The sequence below is a fragment of the Theropithecus gelada genome, chromosome 8, assembly GCF_003255815.1.
Source record: "Theropithecus gelada isolate Dixy chromosome 8, Tgel_1.0, whole genome shotgun sequence".
Lineage (NCBI taxonomy): Eukaryota > Metazoa > Chordata > Mammalia > Primates > Cercopithecidae > Theropithecus > Theropithecus gelada.
In genome coordinates, this window is record NC_037676.1 from 29,473,663 (window position 1) to 29,495,479 (window position 21,817).

Consider the following 21,817-nt stretch of genomic DNA (forward strand, 5'->3'; position numbering starts at 1 on the left):
ATTGTAAAGGGAAAGAGAAATAAAAATTCTACCTTTTTGGGTACACATCCAACATTCACCTGGAAAAAAAAAAAAAAGAGACAGACTTTAACAATATTGAATTCAAACCATCAAAAAAATCTGCAAGAAATGCACACTAAGCATCAAGCGAGGAGGCTTCCTTGGGTTCTAAGTCACAGTATACTAAATTCTAGTTACTTTCTTTGTTAAAAAAGGATAAGAACATTATTTTCCTTCTGTGATGAGGGAGAGAAGTTTATTCATCAGCATTTTCTCAAGGAAAGCAGACAGAGAAAGGACAATCAGCCCATCTGAGCAGCTGTCTAAGAGGACTTCTGGGGAAAGTACTGCAGAATACATGGATAAACACCCAAGATGGGCCAGGCCTGGTAGTTCACACCTGTAATTCCAGCATTTTGGGAGCTGAGGCAGTTGGATTGCTTAAGCCCATGAATTCGAGATCAGCCTGGGCAACAAGCGAGACCACGTCCCTACAAAAAAAATTAGCTGGGTGTGGTGGTGCACGCCTGTGGTCCCAGCTACTCAGGAGGCTGAGGTGGGAGGACCACTTGAGCCCGGGAGGACAAGGCTGCAGTGAGTCATGATCATGATCGTGCCGGTGCACTCCAGCCTAGGTGACAGTGCAAGACCCTACCTCAAAAAAGAAACACACACACACACAAAGGTTGAACACAGAGATACTGGTGAATACTCAACCAGAAGCACAAAAATTTAAAGTACATGGCATGGAACTTGGGATGTTGATTAACCATTAGTAAAGAAACTTGAGAAAACCTAAATAAATATTAGATCTCATAAAATGACTTTGATTTATAACTACTTGGCATTTGGCCTAAAGAAGTAACCAAAGATGTAGAAAAGTGAAATGCACAAATGCACAGATTATATCATGTTATGTACAAATACATATTTGGTTACAATCATTTCCATTTCACTGTTAGTTAATATATAGAAAAATACTTACAGAATAAAAGTAGGAAAAGCAAGACCATAAAACTACTTTTTTTTTTTTTTGAGACAGAATCTCCCTTTGTTGCCCAGGCTGGAGTGCAATGGTGCGATCACAGCTCACTGCAATCTCTACCTCCCGGCGATTCTCCTGCCTCAGCCTCCCGAATAGCTGGGACTGTAGATGTGCACCACCACGCCCAGCTAATTTTTGTATTTTCAGTAGAGATGGGGTTTTGCCATGTTGGCCATACTGGTCTCGAACTCCTGACCTTAGGTGATCCACCTGCCTCAGCCTCCCAAAGTGCCGGGGTTACAGGCGTGAGCCACTGTGCCCAGTCAGAAAACTGCATTATTTTGTTTGGGTTTTTTTTGAGACCGAGTCTCACTATATCGTGCAGGCTGGAATACAGTGGCAAGATCTCGGCTTCCTGCAACCTCTGCCCCCTGGGTTCAAGTGATTCTCATGCCTCAGCCTTCCGAGTAGCTGGAATTACAGGCGCCTGCCATCCTGCCTAGCTAATTTTTGTATTTTTACTAGAGATGGAGTTTCACCTTGTTGGCCAGGCTGGTCTCGAACTCCTGACCTCAAGTGATCTACCCACCGTGGCATCCCAAAGTGCTGGGATTACAGGCATGAGCCACCACACCCAGCCAAAAGCTACATTTTTTAAAAGTAAAGATAACAGATAATTTAAATAATGAAATATTTTTCATCTGTCAGATTGGCAAAAATTTTAAAGGTTGATTATAACTAGTGTTAGCAAACACATCCTGATTGGCCCAGCAATTCTACTTTTAGAGTAACCTAGAAAAGTAGTCACATATTATGCTCCTGTATCCAAAGATGCATTTATAGGGATATTCCCTGAAGCTTGGTGATAATGGGTAACTACAGACACATTAACTATCCATCAGCAGGGAAGTATCAAATAAATTGTTATACATTGAGTCTGTGGAATATTCTGCAGCCATTTAAAAAGGGCAAGGTAGATTTCTATGCACTATATGGAAAGAGTTCTAACATATACTGTTATGCATCAAAAGAAAGTTGCAGAATAGTAGTTATGCCATGAACCAATTCGTATTTATACGCAGTATGTGTATGTATATTTATATACGGGTGTAAACACAATTTGGCTATACTCCAAGCAATCAACAGTGTTTCTCTGGAAAGGGAGAAAACTTTCACATTTTGTTCTATATATATATATATATATATTTTTTTTTTTTTGAGACAGTCTTGCTCTGTCACTCAGGCTAGAGTGCAATGGCGCAATTTCAGCTCACTGCAACCTCCGCTCCCCAGGATCAAACAATCCTCCCTTCTCAGCCCAAGAGTAGCTGGGACTACAGGCGTTCACCACCATGCCTGGTATTTTTAGTAGAGACAGGGTCTTACCACATTGCCCAGGCTTGTCTTAAACTCCTGAGCTCAAGTGATCCACCCACCTTGGCATCCCAAAGTGCTAGGATTACAGGCATGAGCCACCATGCCTGGATATACTTTTTTAAAAAAAAATAAAAAATATTTTTCTAAAAATACAGAGACAGGGTCTCACTATGTTGCCCAAGCTGGTCTCAAACTCCTGGGCTCAAGCAATCCTCCTAACTCGTCCTCCCAAAGTGTTGAGATTACAGGTGTGAGCCACCACACATGGCTTATATATGCTTTTTATTTTATTTTATACATAAAAATTAAAACTACTTTACAAAAATAGAGACAAGGTCTCAGTATATTGCCCAGGCTGGTCTTAAACTCCTGAGATCAAGTGATTCTCCCGCCTCGGCCTCCCAAAGTGCTGGGATTATAGGCATGAGCCACCGCGCTTGGCCTGTATATGCTTTTGGAAAACAGTTTAATGATCACTCACCAAAATTCACAGGAGAATCTTAGATGTTTACAAGCAGCAATTATTCCACTATTCCTGTCAGTACCGCATCCTTCATGGTAGAGTGTCACAAGTAATAGTTTCTGGTTGTTTCATCTACTTAAAACCAGATATAAGAAACAACCTAAGTCTTAGCAACTTTAGGCTTCAATGTAAAATCATGAAAGCTCTCGGCACTTTAGGAGGCTGAGGCAGGAGGACTGCTTGAAGCCAGGAGTTCATGACCAGCCTGGGCAACAAAGCAAGACCCCATCTCCATAAAAAATAAAAATAAGTTAGTTGGGCACAGTAGTATGCCTGTAGTCCTAGCTACTCAGGACACTGAGGTGGGAGGGTCAAGAGTTCAAGGCTGCGGGTCATGCGGCTGCACTCCAGCCTGGGTGACAGAGCAAGACCCTATCTCCAAAAAAAAAAAAACTCTCTTGGAAAGGTTTCTCTCTGAAAGCAGTTCCCCTGCCCAGAAGATGCTTACAGCCCACACATCTTCTTCCAACTGGCCAAGACAGTTCAAAACTTCAAAATGCCCCAAGGGGTCCAAAAATTTAGTCAAGGCAAGTATCAAACAGGCTACACACTTTCTAGGTGTGACAAATCTCAGAGTTTTGAGAAAGACATTAAAATCATCATGGAATCCTTGGAGGACTGAGGTACTAAAGCACCAGTGCAGACGGTCTTAGAGGAAGTCTGGAACCAATACTTCTGTCAGTAAGAGGCCTTTCTAGACTTCAATCTAGAAGAAGATGATTTTTTTTGTGCTTTGAGTTAGGACTCTGTCCTTTTGATTTTAACTTTCTAACAGCTTCCCTCATATGTTTGGGTTGTAGTGGTGGCATTTCTCCCCACTTCTGACACACATCCAGTGCTGCTTCTACCACCTCCCAGACAAAAACCTTGGAAAGACCAGACAGCAATAACAACATTCTGAGACATAGAGGTGCCACTGATGGACTGGATCGGCCTTTTGATGGCTGCCTTAGGGAACACTGAGTGGCAATACATTTCATAACGGTTCAGCTGCTCCACAGAAAAAGAAGAAACAGCTGGGCGCGGTGGCTCATGCCTGCAATCCCCGCACTTTGGGAGGCTGAGGCGGGTAGATCACGAGGTCAGGAGTTCAAGGCCAGCCTGGCCAATATGGTGAACCCCATCTCTACTAAAAATACAAAAATTGGCCGGGCATGGTGGCATGTGCCTGTAATCCCAGCTACTCAGGAGGCTGAAGCAGGAGAATCGCTTGAACCCGGGAGGCAGAGGTTGCAGTGAGCCGAGATTATGCCACTGCCTGGGCGACAGAGAGACACTACATCTCAAAAAAAAAAAAAAAAAAACAAAAAACCGAAAGAAAAAGAAAAAGAAGAAACCAGGATTTGCATCTTCTAAATCTCATCTTCATCTACTTTCTTTTCTTTGGTATCTATTTTCAGTTTTTTGGCTGCAGGAGTAAATAACAATGAGTTTTCCCTTTCAACTGTTGTTAAATTTGAGACATCCTGACTCTTGAGCTCGCTTTCCTCTTCTTTCAAGTCCGCATCTGCGTCTCCATCAGTTTCCTCTGGGATTCCACCCATGTCGGTAGCCCACAGGCCTCCGGGAGCAGCGGCTGTCTCATCTGGCTCCCCTGTCTCTCCACCTTTGTCCGTGGATGACTCGCAGGCATTGTCCATCGCCAATAGGATTGGAGGGGAGAGGAGATCGCAGCGTTGTCAGAGGCAGGAGCTCGAAACCCCGAGCTACACAGACTCTACATGCTTTTTATAATGGGAAATAGTCATTTGTCACTTGTTTAATTGTTTTTAGACATTTATAAACCAGAATAACCAAAAATATACTAAAATGATTTAATTTGGGAAGTGGAATTTTGGTGAGTGACTCTCCAATCCTTCGTCTATAACACAATTATTCTTTTATATTAAAATGAATGCCTTCTAGACATAATTTATATTAGGGGCTTGTAGCTCTGCCGATCATGACCATAGGAAACTAGACTGGCTTTCTGTTTGCCCCAGTAATACTAGCCTAGCTCTCATAATAGAATGCTTTCTGGGTATCCTTCTATGGTGGATCCTGAACCACATACATACTAGCCAAGGCACTTCATACAAAAAGCTAAATTCAAAGAAACCTGCCCAAAGCTCATGAAGATCGCTAATGTTTGAAACAGATGGTCTTCCTGAACAGTAATCTTCTATTCCTTTAGTTGTTTCAAAATTCTAACAGCGTACCTGCTACAATTTCATTATAATCCTATTATTTGTTATTATCCTACACTTGGTTATTATAAAGGAATGAGTGATGGCCGGGTGCAGTGGCTCATGCCTGTAATCCCAGCATTTTGGGAGGTCAAGGCGGGTGGATCACTTGAGGTCAGAAGTTCGAAACCAGCCTGGGCAACATGGTGAAACCCCATCTCTATTAAAAATACAAAAATTAGACGGGTGTGGTAGCGTACGTCTGTAGTTCCAGCTACGCAGGAGGCTGAGGCAGGAGAATCACTTGAACCTGGGAGGTGGAGGTTGCAGTGAGGTGAGATCCGCCACTGCATCCAGCCAGGGCAACAGAGTGAGATTCCGTCTCAAAAAATAAAATAAAATAAAATAAAATAAAATAAAATAAAGGAAGGAGTTATGTTTCCATACAGTGTCAAGTTATCAGTTACATGGGATTTTTTTTTTTTTTTCCTGGAAAGAGATAGGTCATACACTGTCAAGTTTTGGACTTGGATTTTTTTTAATGCAATTATGCTACAATAAGAATACTAAAGGCAACAGAAACAGGAACTCATGGGATTGAGAAAAGGGTACAGAATTCAAGCCTCATAAAAGAATCAACACCTACAACAAGCGCAAGCACACTATTCAGAAAGTACTTCATATTAAAAATTAGAATAATTTATGGGCTGGGTATGGTGGCTCACGCCTATAATCCTCACGCTTTGGGAGGCCAAAAAGAAAGACGATTGCTTGAGCCCAGGAGTTAGGGACCAGCCTGGGCAACATAGTGAGACCCTGAGACTCCATCTCTGCAAAAAATTAAAAAATAAAAAATTAGTTGGGCTTGGTGGTGCATGCCTGTAGTTCCAGCTATTCAGGAGGCTGAGGCAGGAGGATCTCTTTTTTTTTTTTTTTTTGAGACAGAGTCTCGCTGTGTCGCCCAGGCTGGAGTGCAGTGGCGCGATCTCGGCTCACTGCAAGCTCCGCCTCCCGGGTTCACGCCATTCTCCTGCCTCAGCCTCCGAGTAGCTGGGACTACAGGCGCCCGCCACCACGCCCGGCTAGTTTTTTGTATTTTTAGTAGAGACGGGGTTTCACCATGTTAGCCAGGATGGTCTCGATCTCCTGACCTCGTGATCCACCCGCCTCGGCCTCCCAAAGTGCTGGGATTACAGGCTTGAGCCACCGCGCCCGGCCAGGAGGATCTCTTGAGCCCAGAAGCTGAAGGCTACAGTAAGCTCTAATAACACCACTGCACTCCAGCCTAGATAACAGAGCCAGACCCTACCTCTAAAAATAAATGATAATAATAATAATAATAATAATAATAATAATAATAATAAATGTATGGCTCTCTATCTAGAGTGCCCTTTCATCTGGCCAAGCTGAGGATATGCTATTTCTCAACCCCCAAGTACCTGACATTACTGGGATAAATAGAATAAGCCATTTTGAAGAAAGGAGGACGGCAGGGATTTCTTAATGGTAAGAGCAGAGAAAGGAAGTCGAAACTCTGTGGGAAGAACAACGCTGGCCCCATAATGGGAATGATTTTTCTCTTCTAACCTGCCTTTTCCAGTTATTTGGCAGGCAACGTGCTTCCCAGTGCCCTCCACCCACATCTTTATATCCTGCAGTTCACCATTTAAGTTTACTAAGTGGCTTCGACTAGGACAGACTCCAAAAGCAATTTTCCCAAAGGTAGAGATGATTTGTGTGCTAAATAAATACTGTTGGTCCTCCAGCCACCGTTTCTTGTTTCCCAAGAATCATTAAAAGCAATCCAAGGGTGTCATAAAGCACTTAATGTTCTAAACTACTCTCACATACCATGAGTTTGTTCCTCATGTGTATTTGAAGCTACTTTAAAGTTATTTAAGTCTTCTTTTTTTAAGTTTTTTAAAAATATGTTTTTAAAGTTTTTAAAAAATATGTTTAATTTTAAAACATATTCTTTTTTTGGAATATGTTTCTTCAAAGCACCAAGGTGGGCTTTCACTGGTGCCTGGTGTCTGTAACTCTGGTTTGTTTTTTAGAAGTTTCTGCCTTTTTCGCTTCTACATAGTCTTAGCTTGCAGTCATTCATTCAGAGGCACTGAGTAAGCACCCACTTGTGCCAGGCATTATGCAAGGTAAGGCACTAAACAGATATAGTCCCTGCTCTTGCGGACTGTATCAGTATCCTGGCCTACAGTGCCAGCCAGAGAGAGGTTCTGAGCCTATCCAAGATACTGCCTCAAGGGGCAGCAGCAGAATCACCACATTCCCTAAAATTGAAGAGCACTGGGCCAGAAACCAGAGGAAGAGGATGGTGGAAAATTGTGGCCCTGTTGGGTCACAGGAGCTGCGCCCCAGCACAACACTTTGGGGCCTGGGGCACTGGTTGAAAGGAAGCCTATGACCCTGAAATGCCACCGTCCTATTTTGGCAGCTCCTGTGAACAGGCCTCCAGGGATTTCCATTGCTTTTAGAGAACTATTTACATGCCAGCAACATGACGTGACTTCAGTACCTCTGACTTGGAAGGAATGAAAAGCACATTTAGGCTGGGAGTGGTGGCTCATGCCTATAATTCCGGCACTTTGCGAGGCCAAGGCAGGTGGATCGCTTGAGGCCAGGAGTTCAAGATGAGCCTGGGCAACGTGGTGAAACACCATCTCTAGAAAAAATACAAAAATTAGCCAGATGTGATGTGTGAGCCTGTAGTCCCAGCTACTGGGGAGGCTGAGGCAGGAGGATCACTTGAGCTTGTGGGTCAAGGCTACCGTGAGCTGAGATAGCACCACTACACTCCAGCTTGGGCAACACAGTGAGACCCTATCTCAAAACATAGATACACACACTTAGTTCCACTGAGAGCTGGGGAGGCCAGGGGTGAAAAGCTGGCATAGTCTCGTTTACCCACCCCCTCTGCTGCTCCCTTCTCTTTCCCCCATTTTTTTTTTTCAATTTTTTACAAATTAGAGAGGGAGGCTGGGCATGGTGGCTTACACCTATAATCCCAGCACTTTGGCAGGCCGAAGTGGGCAGATCACCTGAGATCGGGAGTTCAAGACCAGCCTGACCAACATGGAGAAACCCTGTTTCTACTAAAAATACAAAATTAGCTGGGCGTGGTAGCACATGCCTGTAATCCCAACTACTTGGGAGGCTGAGGCAGAAGAATCGCTTGAACCGGGGAGGTGGAGGTTGCCGTGAGCGGAGATCACGCCATTGCACTCCAGCCTGGGCAACAAGAGCGAAACTCCACCCCCCCCAAAAAAGGAAAAAACCAAACACACACACAAATTAGGGACAGGATCTTACTATGTTGCTCAGGCTGGTCTCAAAATCCTGGGCTCAAGCAATCCTCTTACCTTAGCCTCCCAAAGGTTGGAATTACAAGCATGTGCCACTGCACTCGGCCTTCTTTCCCCTTTCTCTAGCTCAGGGGTCCCTGTCCCCTAGGTGCCTATTAGGAACCAGGTTGCACAGCAGGAGATGAGTGGCGGGCAAGTGAGCGAAGCTTCATCTGTATTTATAGCTGCTCCTCATCGCTGGCATTACTGCCTGAGCGCCACCCACCTCCTTTCAGATCAGTGGCGGCATTAGATTCTCATAGGAGCATGAACCCTATTGTGAACCGCGCGTGCAAGGGATGCAGGTTGCACACTGCTTATGAGAATCTAATGTTTGATGATCTGTCACTGTCTCCCATCATCCCCAGATGGGACCAACTAGTTGCAGGAAAACAAGCTCAGGGCTCCCTCTGAGTGTACATTATGGTGAGTTGTATAATCATTTCATTATATATTACAACGTAATAATAATAGAAATAAAGTGCACAATAAATGTGATGCAGGCTGGGCGTGGTGCCTCAAGCCTGTAATCCCAGCACTTTGGGAGGCGGAGGCGGGCAGATTACCTGAGGTCAGGAGTTCAAGACCAGCCTGGCCAACATGGTGAAATCCCATCTCTACTAAAAATACAAAAATTAACCACGTGTGGTGGTGGGTGCCTGTAATCCCAGCTACTTGGAAGGCTGAGGCAGGAGAATCGCTTGAACCCAGGAGGCAGAGGCTGCAGTGAGCCGAGATCATGCCATTGCACTCCAGCCTGGGCAACAAGAGTGAAACTCCGTCTCAAAAAATATAAATAAATAAATAAATGTGATTCACTTCATTCCTCAATCATCCTGAAACCATCCCCCTACCCCTGGCCCGTGGAAAAATTGTCTTCCACAAAACTGGTTCCTGGTGCCAAAAAGGTTAGGGACAGCTGCTCCAGCTGACCTGTGCATCAGGTTGTCAGAGGGAGCACAGGCCTCAAGTCAGACAGATAGGAATTTGACTCTCAGCTCTCCCATTTAGTGGCTAGAGGTGGGTGAGTTTCCAAATTTCTCCTAGCTCAGTGAAGGAAATAATGCTTCCATTATGGAGATTTTTGAGCAGGTCAGAGGTAAGGTATATAAAGCATCTATTTCTAGTCTATGATAGATGTGATGATGACTCTGACACCTCTGAATTATTTCTGCGTCTGCTGGCTCCTCACACGCACACAAAGCACACGGAAAGGAGGAGATAAATTCCCCAGGTGCCTTCCTACCTAAAACACATCAGCTGATCACAAAGGAAGTTTGCCTCCCAGACTGGAGCATTATCCAGGTAAGTTCTCAGGGCTCTGGTTGCCCAGAGTTGCACATTGCTGAGACCCTAAGCATACAACACTGGCAGATTCCCTAGTTCTCCAGGTGGGCATTAATGAGGGAGAAGAAACAAGTGTCCTTTTTTTTTTTTTTTTTTCCTTCAGACAGAATCTCGCTCTGTCGCCCAGACTGGAGCGTGCAGTGGCACAATCTCAGCTCACTGCAACTTCTGCCTCCCGGGTTCCAGTGATTCTCAGCCTCCCGAGTAGCTGAGATTACAGGCACACACCACTATGCCCTGTTAAGGTTTGTTTTTTTGTTTTGTTTTGTTTTGTTTTGCTTTGTTTTCAGATGGAGTCTCACTCTTGTTGCCCAGGCTGGAGTGCAGTGGCACGATCTCGGCTCATCGCAACCTCTGCCTCCTGAGTTCAACCAATTCTCAAGCCTGAGCCTCCCACGTACCTGGGATTACAGGTGCCTGCCACCACACCCAGCTAATATATTTTTTTTTTTTTTTTTTTTTTTTTTTTGAGACGGGGTCTCACTCTGTCATCAGGCTGAAGTGCAGTGGTGCTATCTTGGCTCACTGCAACCTCTACCTCCTGGGTTCAGGCGATTCTCCTGCTTCAGCTTCCCGAGTAGCTGAGACTACAGGCGTGTGCCACCATGCCCAGATAAATTTTTTATTTTTTGTTTTTTTATTTTTAGTAGAGACAGAGTTTCACCGTGTTAGCCAGGATCATCTCGATCTCCTGACCTCATGATCTGCCCACCTCGGCCTCCCAAAGTGCTGGGATTACAGCCATGAGCCACCATGCCTGGCCAATATTTGAATTTTTAGGAGAGATGGGGTTTCGCCATGTTGACCAGGCTGGTCTCAAACTCCTGGCCTCAAGTGATCCACCCACCTTGGCCTACCAAGTGCTGGGATAACAGGTGTGAGCCACCGCACTCAGCTAAGAAACAAATTTCACAGGCCGTTCAGTAAACATATCATCAAGGAGACTCCTGTAACTCGGCCTCCCTTTCCAAACCGATGATCCATTCCTGAGAGCTTCCTCTTCCAACCAATCTAGTGTTCAGAATCCCAATCAGTGAGCCTGCTGGCATTAGCTTACAGTGAGGACAGGGCCCCCCTCCAAGGAGGGACTGAGCAGGTATAGAGTCTGGTGATAACAGGTGGCAAAATTCAGAAGCTTCACCATTTTTCCTAGGGCCTGCCTCATTACCTTCAATCCTGCCTAGCCAGGTAGAAACTTCACATTGCCCATGTTGGTAGTAAAACAAGAACTTGGTTAATTTGCAATTGCACCTGCCAAGAACATCATCTGTGTCCAATAGTAACTTCTGGCTGGGTGTGGTGGCTCAAGCTGTAATCCCAAAACTTTGGGAGGTGAGGCGGGAGGGCTGCTTGAGCCCAGGAGTTAGAGACCAGGTTGAGAAACACAGTAGGGCCTTGTCTCCACAAATAAAAAATTTAAAAATTAGTCGGGTGTGGTGTTGCACGCCTGTAGTCCCAGCTACACGGCAGGCTGAGGTGGGAGGATCGTTTGAGCACAGAAGTTTGAGGCTGCTGTGAGCTATATTGCACCACTGCACTCCAGCCTGGGTGACAGAGCAAGACCCTGTCTCAAAAAACAAAATTGTTAACTTCCTTCCTCTGGTTCCCCTCAACCCCCCACCACAGAAGTGCCTAGTTTCCTCCCTCTGTCTTCCTTCTTTGCTACCTGAAATCGAATTCAAGACCAGAATGAGAGAACTACTTAGAAAATAGACGAGTCATAATTTCCAAAGCAAAACACTATTGATTCATCAACTCAATTCTTTCAGCAACTATATATTGAGTACTTGCTATGTGCAAAACACTGTTCTAGGGGCTTCAACTATACTGATGACTTAAACAGATAAAGATCCCTGTCTCTGTTGCATTTCATCAGCTTTACACCAACCATGACTAAATAGAATGCTGTCTGGATACGGCCCTGCCCCTGGCACATAGTCGCTATTCAACATCCATGTCTCCACCTTCAAAGTCTTTTTTTCATTTCAGATGAAGGTTCCTTCAGAGGGGCATCAAGCTTGAGAAAGAAAGAAAAAAGAAAAGCACTCTGTGTAAAGCAGAATCTAAAGCAAGAAAATCAACGGATACATTTGCAAGAGATATTAACAAAGGCTGTTTTTGTTCAATTCTTAACTAAGTAAAACATTAGATTAACCTGAACCTTTCAGTCTCAGGAAATCACCAGATTTTTTAAAAGTGTGAGTGGGTGCGGTGGCTCACACCTGTAATCCTAGCACTTTGGCGAGTCAAGACTGGAGGATCCTTTGAGCCCAGGAGTTTGAGAGGAGCCTGGACAACACAGCGAGACCTAGTCACCATAAAAAATAGCCCGTAGTCTCAGCCAGTTGGGAAGCTGAGGCAGGAGGATCACCTGAGCCCAGGATATTGAGGCTGCAGTGAGCCATGATTGTGCCACTGCACTCCAGCCTGGGCGACAGAGTGAGACCCTGTCTCAAAAAACAAACAAACAAACAAATTTTAAATAAAAAGAATTGTTACTCTGGGGCATTCAGGGAGAACAATAAATAGTTTTGTGAGACAACTCTTCTGGGATGTCAGTCCCCACCATTACCTGATGCCCACCATCTCCCGTTCCCCTCAAAAGAAAAGGACCTGGGACCTCTACATCCTATTAGGCTAGTGCAAAAGTAACTGCAGTAATATTTAATGTTGCAACACCTAGTGAATAGAAGGTAATTATTTGTCACTGATTGGAATCCACTTACAAATGCCAAAGTGGGCTGGGCATGGTGGCTCAGGCCTGTAACCCCAGCACTTTGGGAGGCCGAGGCAGGCAGATCACTCAAAGTCAGGAGTTTGAGACCAGCTTGGCCAACATGGCAAAACCCTGTCTCTACTAAAAATACAAAAATTAGTCAGGTGTGGTGGCATGCACCTGTAATCCCAGCTACTCAGGAGGCTGAGGCAGGAGAACCACTTGAACTTGGGAGGTAGAGGTTGCAGTGAGCCGAGATCGCGCCACTGCACTCCAGCCAGGGTGACAGAGTGAGACTTTGTGTCAAAAAAAAAAAAAAAGCCAAAAGGTATCAGTATTTCCATATCATTCCTTTAGTTTCGCTCTATAAAAAAAGTTCTTGGATTCTCGGCCAGACACGGTGGCTCATGTCTATAATCCCAGCACTTTGGGAGGCCAAGGCGAGTGGATCAGTTGAGGTCCGGAGTTCGAGACAGGCCTGGCCAACATGGTGAAACCTCATCTCTACTAAAAAAAAAAAAAAAAGAATTAGCTGGGCGTGGTGATGCGCCCCTGTAGTCCCAGCTACTCAGGAGGCTGGGCAGGAGAATCGCTTGAACCTGGGAGTCAGAGGTTGCAATGAGCCGAGATGGCACCACTGCGCTCCAGCCTAGGCAACAGCCTGACTCTGTCTCAAAAAAAAAGCATTCTCTGTGGTTACTTTTCAAAGTATGTTTTACAAACAAACAGACACCCCGAAGGATTCAGAGGCAGTCTTTCTTTTCCTAGCCCTGCAGATTTAGTGGGTTTTGAGGCAGATGGCAAAGCAACAGTATACAAAGACTAGTACAAAAAAACTAAGCAGTCAACAAGGTAAGTTAAAAGCCAAATTTCAACAATAGCATTTGCTTGCTTTAGCCCCACCCTTTATGGCCACTCCTTTATTTGTCACTTATGAATATGAGTGGGCCCCATTCTATGAAATTCTAAACCCAGGAGACACATTAGGGTACCCTTCTATTTCAGAAAGCTATCTGTCAATATTGTAGGAACTGATGACAGAGTTCCTTTAAACTGACCTCCTTTTAGTAATTTAATATTTAATAATGTATGTTTAAATTAAAACATTTAATAATGCATGTTCAGGCTGGGCACGGCAGCTCATGCCTATAATCCCAGCACTTTGAGAGGGTGAAGTGGGAGGACTGCTTGAGCTCAGGAGTTTGAGACCAGCATGGGCAGCGAAGCAAAACCTTATTGCTACTGAAAATTTAAAAAATCAGCCGGGGCATGGTGGTGGCCATGTGCCTGTGGTCCTGACTACTATGGAGGCTGAGGCGGGAGGATCACTTGAGCTTGGGAGTTCAAGGTTGCAGTGAGCTATGATCATGCCCCTGCACTCCAGCCTGGGTGACACAGTGAGACCCTGTCTCAAAAAAAAAAAAAAAAAAAAAAAGCATGTCCAGTGTTCAGCTTTCTCAGGGTATAGACATAATATCAAAGTACACAGTATCACTTCCAAGTGAGGTTATGATTTACATGTTGCTGGGTAATTGTTTTCAGCCTAGATGAACAATGATTCACTGAGCAGCCTGTTGTTCACGGATCTTTCAAAGCCCCTACTTCTCTCCCCCGCAGGCCTCTCCAACTGGGGCTGTGCAGCACAGTTCACTGTGACTGGGCGATCATGAACTTTTGTCACATGATCAACCCTCACTACCCAACTCTCACTGGTGAGAACTACTCGCCAAAACCACAGGAACCTGGTTATTCTTATCACAGAATCAGTACACTCAGCAGGAACCCGGGACCACAAGCTCCCCAGGCCCTGGGGCAAAGGGAGCGGCAATTCAGAAAGAACTTTTCCTTAAGCTGACATTCCCAACACCTGTGTAGGCAGAGAAGCGAACCACAGAGGCAAAGCTCCCAGAAGGCTCTAATTCACCTTGGCTTTGGGCGATCTTTGCATTTCTCTCCAGTCTACACGTGATCATGAGAGAAGCAATTTATTTAACCTTTTGGAGATTTCAAATACTGAATTCAAGGAAGGCTCAGTGGCATCTACCTGCAGAACCAGCTAGTCAGGAGGCTGAGGTGGGAGGATCGCCTGAGCCCACGAGTTTGAGGCTACAGTGAGCTCATATCACACCACTGCACTCCAGCCTGGGAAACAGAGGGAGACCCTGTCTCGTAAAAATGAAACAACACGCCAGACGCAGTGGCTCATACTTGTAATCCCGGCACTTTGGGAGGCCGAGGCAGGTGGATCACTTTAGGTCAGGAGTTCGGGACCAGCCTGGCCAACGTGGTGAAACCTCATCTCTACTAAAAATACAAAAAATTAGCCAGGCATGGTGGCGTGCGCCTGTAGTCCCAGCTACTCACGAGGCTGAGGCACATGAATTCCTTGAACCCAGGAGATGGAAGTTGCAGTGAGCCGAGATCACCCCGCTGCACTCCAGTCTGGGTGACAGAGCAACACACACACACACCCCCCCCCCCCCCCCACACACACACACCCAGGTCTGCTGGGACCTAGTACAGGAGGCTGGTCCAAAACAATGGCCTCCCATAAACTTTAACAGTTGAACAATTAAATGAAGGAACACTGATAAAACAATGAAAAACCAACCAATTTCACTACCTGTAAATGACCCCTGCTAGACACACATTCTAATTTGAACCTTCCGTGTGAGTTCATTCACCACAACTTTAAAATTTCCCCAAGCTTTAGAAATTAATGGATTTTATTTAGGAAAGAACTCATAGGAGAACCAATCTTAAACTTCTGTCGTGCACAGTGGCTCACACCTGTAATCCTAACACTTTCAGAGACCAAAGCAGGAGGACTGCTTGAGTCCAGGAGTTCAATACCAGCCTGGGCAATGTAGTGAGACTCTATCTCTATAAATTAAAAGAAAAAGAAAAAGGAAGACAAACTTCTATTGGGCATCGCCAAGGGTGAGATCTCAATCCTATGGCTTACTACAAAACTACTTTCACTGAGTCACTGGTTTGCTCAAACCCGCCCCCACCCCCAGTTCACTGTGTGTCCAGAAACTCCACATTTTTCAAACCACAACCTACCCATCAGCTTCTCATCTCTTATTTCTATTAAAGAGACAGCCTTTGCTCCAAATTTGATTACACAACATATCCCGTTTCCATGCCTAGGCCTGGGACCCATTTTTGAGGTTCCGAATGTCAAAGAATACTACCCAACCCACCACCTTTTTTTTTTTTTTTTGAGACAGAATCTCACTCTGTTGCCCACACTGGAGTGCAGAGGCATGATCTTTGCTCACGGCAACCTCTGCCTTCTGGGCTCCAGTGATTCTCGTGTCTCAGCCTCCCAAGTAGCGTGTGCCACCACACCCAGCTAGTTTTTGTATTTTTAGTAGAGTTTAGTATTTCACTATGTTGGCCAGAATGGTCTCGAACTCCTAGCCTCAAGTGATTCGCCCACCTCGGCCTCCCAAAGTGCTGGGATCACAGGCGTGAGCCACTACGCCCGACCCCATCTTTCGAGGTCCCGAAAGATACCATCTCCTTCATGAAATCTTCCCATGGTGCCCACACATAAGTGATCACTTCAACTGTTCTCTGGACTACCGTAATTTCTTATTACTTGCAGCAATTAACACAAACCACCCCCCTTCGGGGTTGACTGTCTGTATTTTGTCTTCCCCACTGCAAACCAAAATGTGATTGAGGCAGGTCTCAATCTACAGAGATTTATTTAGCCAAGGCTGAAGATGCACGTGGGAAAAAATACAGATCGCAGGAGTATCTATGACCTATGCTTTTTCCAAACGAGGTTTTGGGAATGTTAGCATTTAAAGGGGAATGAACAAGGAGGAGGAAAAAGAAAAGAGAGGAGCATAGTCAGTAAGGCAAATTATTACTTTTTTTTTTTTTTTTTTTTAGACGAAGTGTCACTCCATTGCCCAGGCTGGGGTGCAGTGGCATGATCTCGGCTCACTGCAACCTCCGCCTCCCAGGTTCAAGCAATCCTCCTGCCTCAGGCTCCCAAGTAGCCGGGATTACAGGTGCCCGCACCACGCCCAGCTAATTTTCGTATTTTTAGTAGAGACGGAGTTTCACCATGTTGGCCAGGCTGGTCTCGAACTCTTGACCTCAGGTGATCTGCCCACCTGGGCCTCCCAAAGTGCTGGGATTATGGGAGTGAGCCATCACGCCCAACCTAGATGGCTACATTCTTGTGAGGTTCTTATGAGCCTCAGCAAATCTACATTTTACATAAGATAAAGTGAAAACAGGGAGTAGAAGAAATGAGGCTATGACATGGGATTGTGAAATTACAGCTGTCTGTTTGGGAACAAAAGGAAAAGCAGTTTTTGCGTGATTCAGTTCCCAAACCAAACTTTCCCTATGGCATAGTTTGGGGTTCCAAGATTTTTTTCTTTCACAACCACAAAATTCCTTAAGGGAAGGGACATATCTCACAAACGTTTATATCTACCGTTTTCTCCCTACCCGCCCCCAATCCAAGCACTTAAAATACAATAAAATGGGACAGGAGTGGTGGCTGATGCCTGTAATCCCAGCATTTGGGGAGGCCAAGGCAGGCCAACTGCTTAAGCCCAGGAGTAAGAGACCAGCTTAGGCAACAAGGCAAAACCCTGTTTCTAAAAAAATAAAAATAACGAAAATAGGCCAGGTACAGTGGCTCACGCCTGTAATCCCAGCACTTCAGGAGGCCAAGGTGAGTGGATCACGAGGTCACGAGTTCAAGACCAGCCTGGCCAACATGGTGAAACCCGTCTCTACTAAAAATACAAAAATTAGCTGGGTGTGGTGGTGGGCACTTGTAATCTCAGCTACTTGGGAGGCTGAAGCAGGAGAATTGCTTGAACCTGGGAGGCGGAGTTTGCAGTGAGCAGAGATTATACCACTGCACTCCAGCCTGGGTGACAGAGCAAGACTCCATCCAAAAAAATAAAATAAAATAAATAAATAAAAATTAAAAATTAAAAATTAGCTAGATGTGGTGGCTCATACTTGTAATCCAAGCACTTTGAAAGGCCAACGTGGGTGGATTAGCCGAGGTCAGGAGTTTGAGACCAGCCTGGCCAACACGGCGAAACCCCATCTCTATTAAAAGTACAAAAACTAGCCGGGCATGGTGGCGTGCACCTATATTCCCAGCTACTCGAGAGGCTGAGACAGGAGAATTGCTTGAACCCAGGAGGTGGAGGTTGCAGCGAGCCCAGATTGCACCATTGTACTCCAGCCTGGGTGACAGAATGACTCCCTCTCAAAAAAAAAAAAAAAAAAAAAAAAAAATCATAACAGGAAGGTAAAGTGGGTGAACCTCTGAAGCAGATTATAACATGAGCAGAGAAAGAGGAAGAGAAAAATGTGGCAAGCAGAACCGAAGTGAGCAGTGATCAAGTACTCTCACGAGGTGTGGGAGGGGGCACTCAGTGGGACCCTACAATCTGCCTTCTGGAGAGACAGACTTCTAACCTTCAGTCTGGACTATGGTGTCAAAGTGCAAGTTGATAATTAATAGGGATTTTTCCTTCCTCTTCATCTCCATGTTCATTTTTTAAAAAGGGCACTTAACAATGAAGTCAGCCTTTTCATAACTGTCAATTTCTAGTTTCATTCATTGCACAAGTGCTTATTGAGCAAGGGATTTTAAGGTGATAAGAGATACACAAACATAGAAGCCCATCCCTGTCCTTAAGTTCCCATTTTGACATAATTTAAATATTAATCTCCAAAGGAATTTAGAGAACCTATCCCGAATCCCAGGTTCCTCTTGGATACAGCATTTTAATCGTCAACACCCAAATCTTGTGATAGAAAAGGGTGGGCACACCAATAACTTGGAAACAACATTTATTTTTAGGATGAGTGCAGTGGCTCAGGCTTGTAATCCTAGCACTTCGGGAGGCTGAGGCGGGAAGACAGCTTGAGTCCAAGAGTTTGAAATCAGCAGGGGCAACATAGCGAGACCCCCATCTCTACAAAAAATAATAATTAACTGGGTCTGGTGGTTCGCCCCTTGTAGTTCCAGCTACTCAGGGGCCCGAGGCGGGAGGATCTCTTGAGTCTGAGAGTTCGAGGGTGCAGTGAGCTATGATGGCCACTGCACTCTAGCCTAGGTGACAGGGCAAGACCCTGTCTCAAAAAACACACACACACAAACAAAACCCTTATTTTCAAAAATTATGAATTTTGTAAATCTCAGGATTTACATCCGTCTGTTTTTAGTTTTGCAATCCACATGAAACCAAGATAAAACAAAAGCTCTGAGAACTCACCTAATCAAGGTCGCCTTGGCTGCAATTCAGATCACCTGAAAATCCCAAAGCCCAGGCTGCACCTCAGACCAATTAAGCTGGGAATCCAGGCACCCTCAGGTGATTCGAATGTGCAGCCAAGGTTGACAACAACCGCTATAAATCATTCTGCCCTTGAAGCGGGAGAACCAGGATCTATATTCTTCAAGGGTACCCTCCACCATCAACGACACCGTCACCCTCGTCCCTACACACAGGCCACCAGCAATGTTCCCAGATGCAGTTTTGTGTTTGACGCGGTCAAGCATAGAATCCAATCCTCTCCCACTTGGACAAGCGAGGATGGAGGAAGGTTAATCTAACCCGCCCCGGCCATGGTCAATATCGCATCCCTGCGGAAGCAGAGGCTGGCTCGGCTTTGGGGGCCGCAGAGAAGCCCCTGGACGCTTCTCTCTTCTCCACCTTCTGGGGTCCCGGCTTCGGAATGGGGAGTTGCGGGGGTGGAAAAGAGGAAAGCGCAGCTCGGGGAGACGGAATCGCCATACGAACGAGCACAGGCTGTCCCCCGAAAGGCCGAGACAAGGCGGCGCCCCCTGACCGAACAAACGGCGGTACTCACGCAAGTGCCACCCAGCTTGTGGCTCTCCACCACGGCGGCCCTGGCGCCCAACTCGGCTGCCCTGCGCGCGCTGGCCAGCCCGCCCGAGCCGCCCCCGATCACCAGGTAGTCATAGGAGGCCACGGCACCAGCGGCGGGCGGCGGGCCCTGCGGCTGCGGCTCCTGCCTGCAGGCCATGGCACGGGAGAGGGCGCGTGTGACGGCCGCGGGCTCAAGTAGAGGCAGCTGGAAGCCTGGGGACGCGCGCGCCGCCCGCCGCCAGCTCGGCCCCGCGCTGGCGCTCAGGGCTCGGGTGAGCAGGGCCATGCACGCGGAAGTGGCGCGCCGAGGGGGGCGGGCGGCCCGGGGGCGGTCCCCGGGGAAGGGGGGCGCGGGCCTCCGGCAAGCGCAGCCTCACGGTGACTAAGCACGCGCCCGCCGCTAGGCGAGACCCGGGGGGGTGCCCAGAGTCGGGGCCGCCTCCCTATTCCCCGCCCCGGTGGCGGAGCCTGAGGGGTTTCTCCGCCTCCGTCCTCACCCCGGCACCTGGATCCTGAGCGGCGCCTGCAGCGTGTAGCTTTCTGAAGTCCGGTGGAGCGAGGCGGGGGACAGTGAACGTCCTCTCGTCCTCTCGTCCTCTCGTTTCAGCTGGCTTTTCCCGAGCTGGCCCCCTGGGGAGTTGCCAGTGGCACTGGCTTCTCCAGGAAGAAAAATTTGCCTCCATTCGGGGGGTTGTTTCTCCAGGTTTGTTCCAGAGACCACTTTTGATTGTTGTTTTTTCTTTGAGACTGGGTCTCACTCTCCCCCAGGCTGGGGTGCAGTGATGTGATCTCTGCTCATTGCAGCCTCCACCTCCCGTGTTCAAGCAGCGATCCTCCCGCCTCAGCCTTCCCAGTAGCTGGGACTACAGGTGTCCGCCACAGCGCCCGGTTAATTTTTTGTTATTGTTTTTTGTAGAGATAGGGGCTCGCTATGTTACCAGGACTAGTATGGAACTCTTGGCCTCAAGCGATTCTCTCACCTTGGTCTCCCAAAATGCTAGGATTACAGGTGCCAGACACCGTGCCCGGCCTTATTTTCCTTTTAAAGTCAGGGGTCTCGAACTCCTGTCCTAGGCTCAAGAGATCCTCTGGCCTCAGCCTCCTGAGTAGCTGGGATTACAGGCGTCCATGTGCCCAGCTGGGAACTACATTTTGACCAACACTGTTTCTTGCCTTCATGTGACTCTTAAATTTGAGAAATATTGGAATAGTGGATTAATTCGGAGTAGCGGTTTCCGTGATTCACAGATGAAGCACAGAGAAAAGGATAGAGATGGAGACACAAAAACATTGACCTCCCAAGCTGTAGAGACTGATGTCTCCTTTGGGAATATCTACAACTACCAACTGCACAACAAAGTAGTAAGTGCAGCTTCGAATTTGTCTTGTGGTAGGCCACAATCCTGTGCCCACAAGGACTGTGCACAGGTCATCCGAGCACACGGCTGAGCCCGGTAGGCAAAGGAAGGAAGGTCCAGGTCACAGGGCAGCGAGGCCCAGCACAATGAGGGAGAATGGGAACATACCACACCCCAATTAGAATGGGATCCAATTCTTTTACAAAAATTTTTTTCTGATTACAAAATGTAAGGGAAGAAGGGAAAGTTTTTCCTTCCTACAGGCTGACATGTAATAAATGGAGACGGAACACAGAAAAAACACCAATTTGGACTGGGTGCAGTAACTCACACCTGTAATCCCAGCACTTCGGGAGGCTGAGGCGGGAGGATCCCTTAAGCCCACGAGTTCGAGACCAACCTGGGCAACATAGGGGAGTTCCTCATCTCCACAAAAAAATTAAAAATTAGCTGGGTGTGGTGACATACACCTGTAGTCCCGGCTACTCTGGAGGGTGAGGTGAAAGGATCCTTGAGCCCAGGAATTCAAGGTTACAGTGAGCTATGATTGCACCACTGCACTCCAGCTTGGGTGACAGAATGGGACACTGTCTCTTTAAAAAAGTTTTTTTTCTTTCAAACACTAGAGGATGTCAGGCACAGTGGCTCATGCCTGTAATCCCAGCACTTTGGGAAGGGAAGCCACAGGAGGAGGATCGCTAGAGCCCAGGAGTTCGAGACCAGCGTAGGCAACATAGTAAGACCTGGTGTCTACCAAAAATTTAAAAATTAGTCGGGTGTGGTGGTGCACACCTGTAGTCCCAGCTACTCAGGAGGCTGAGGTAGCAGATCACTTGAACCTGGGAGGTTGAGGCTGCAGTGAAATGTGATCACACCACTGTATTCCAGCCTGGGCAACATAGACGCTGTCTCAAAACCCCACTGGACGAACGTAGGTGATTTCTATGAAGACACCATGAAATATTTCTCAAAATAATAAGCCCGTAATTAATATGTATGGAGCTAAGCACTGTGCTAAGAGCTTTATATGTTATCCTCCCTCAACCCAATAAATACTGTTACTGTCTCCATTTTATAGATGTGGATACTGAGGTCCA

The 21,817-nt window shown here is 46.5% G+C and overlaps 1 protein-coding gene and 1 pseudogene across 4 annotated transcripts in view; both read right to left on the reverse strand.

Moving 5' to 3' along the window:
- GSR (glutathione-disulfide reductase) overlaps positions 1-19,812 on the reverse strand; it is a 58,347-nt gene extending 38,535 nt beyond the window's left edge. For all 4 annotated transcript variants that reach the window (XM_025394851.1, XM_025394849.1, XM_025394850.1 and 1 more), the window contains exons 1-2: positions 19,343-19,812; positions 33-59 (exon numbers count right to left, since the gene is read on the reverse strand). In XM_025394851.1, coding sequence (XP_025250636.1) covers positions 33-59; positions 19,343-19,648 — 333 coding nt within the window. In that variant the 5' untranslated portion in view covers positions 19,649-19,812. The remainder of the gene's footprint in view (positions 1-32; positions 60-19,342) is intronic.
- LOC112630500 lies at positions 3,667-4,525 on the reverse strand (annotated as a pseudogene).
- Positions 19,813-21,817: the final 2,005 nt, after the last annotated feature.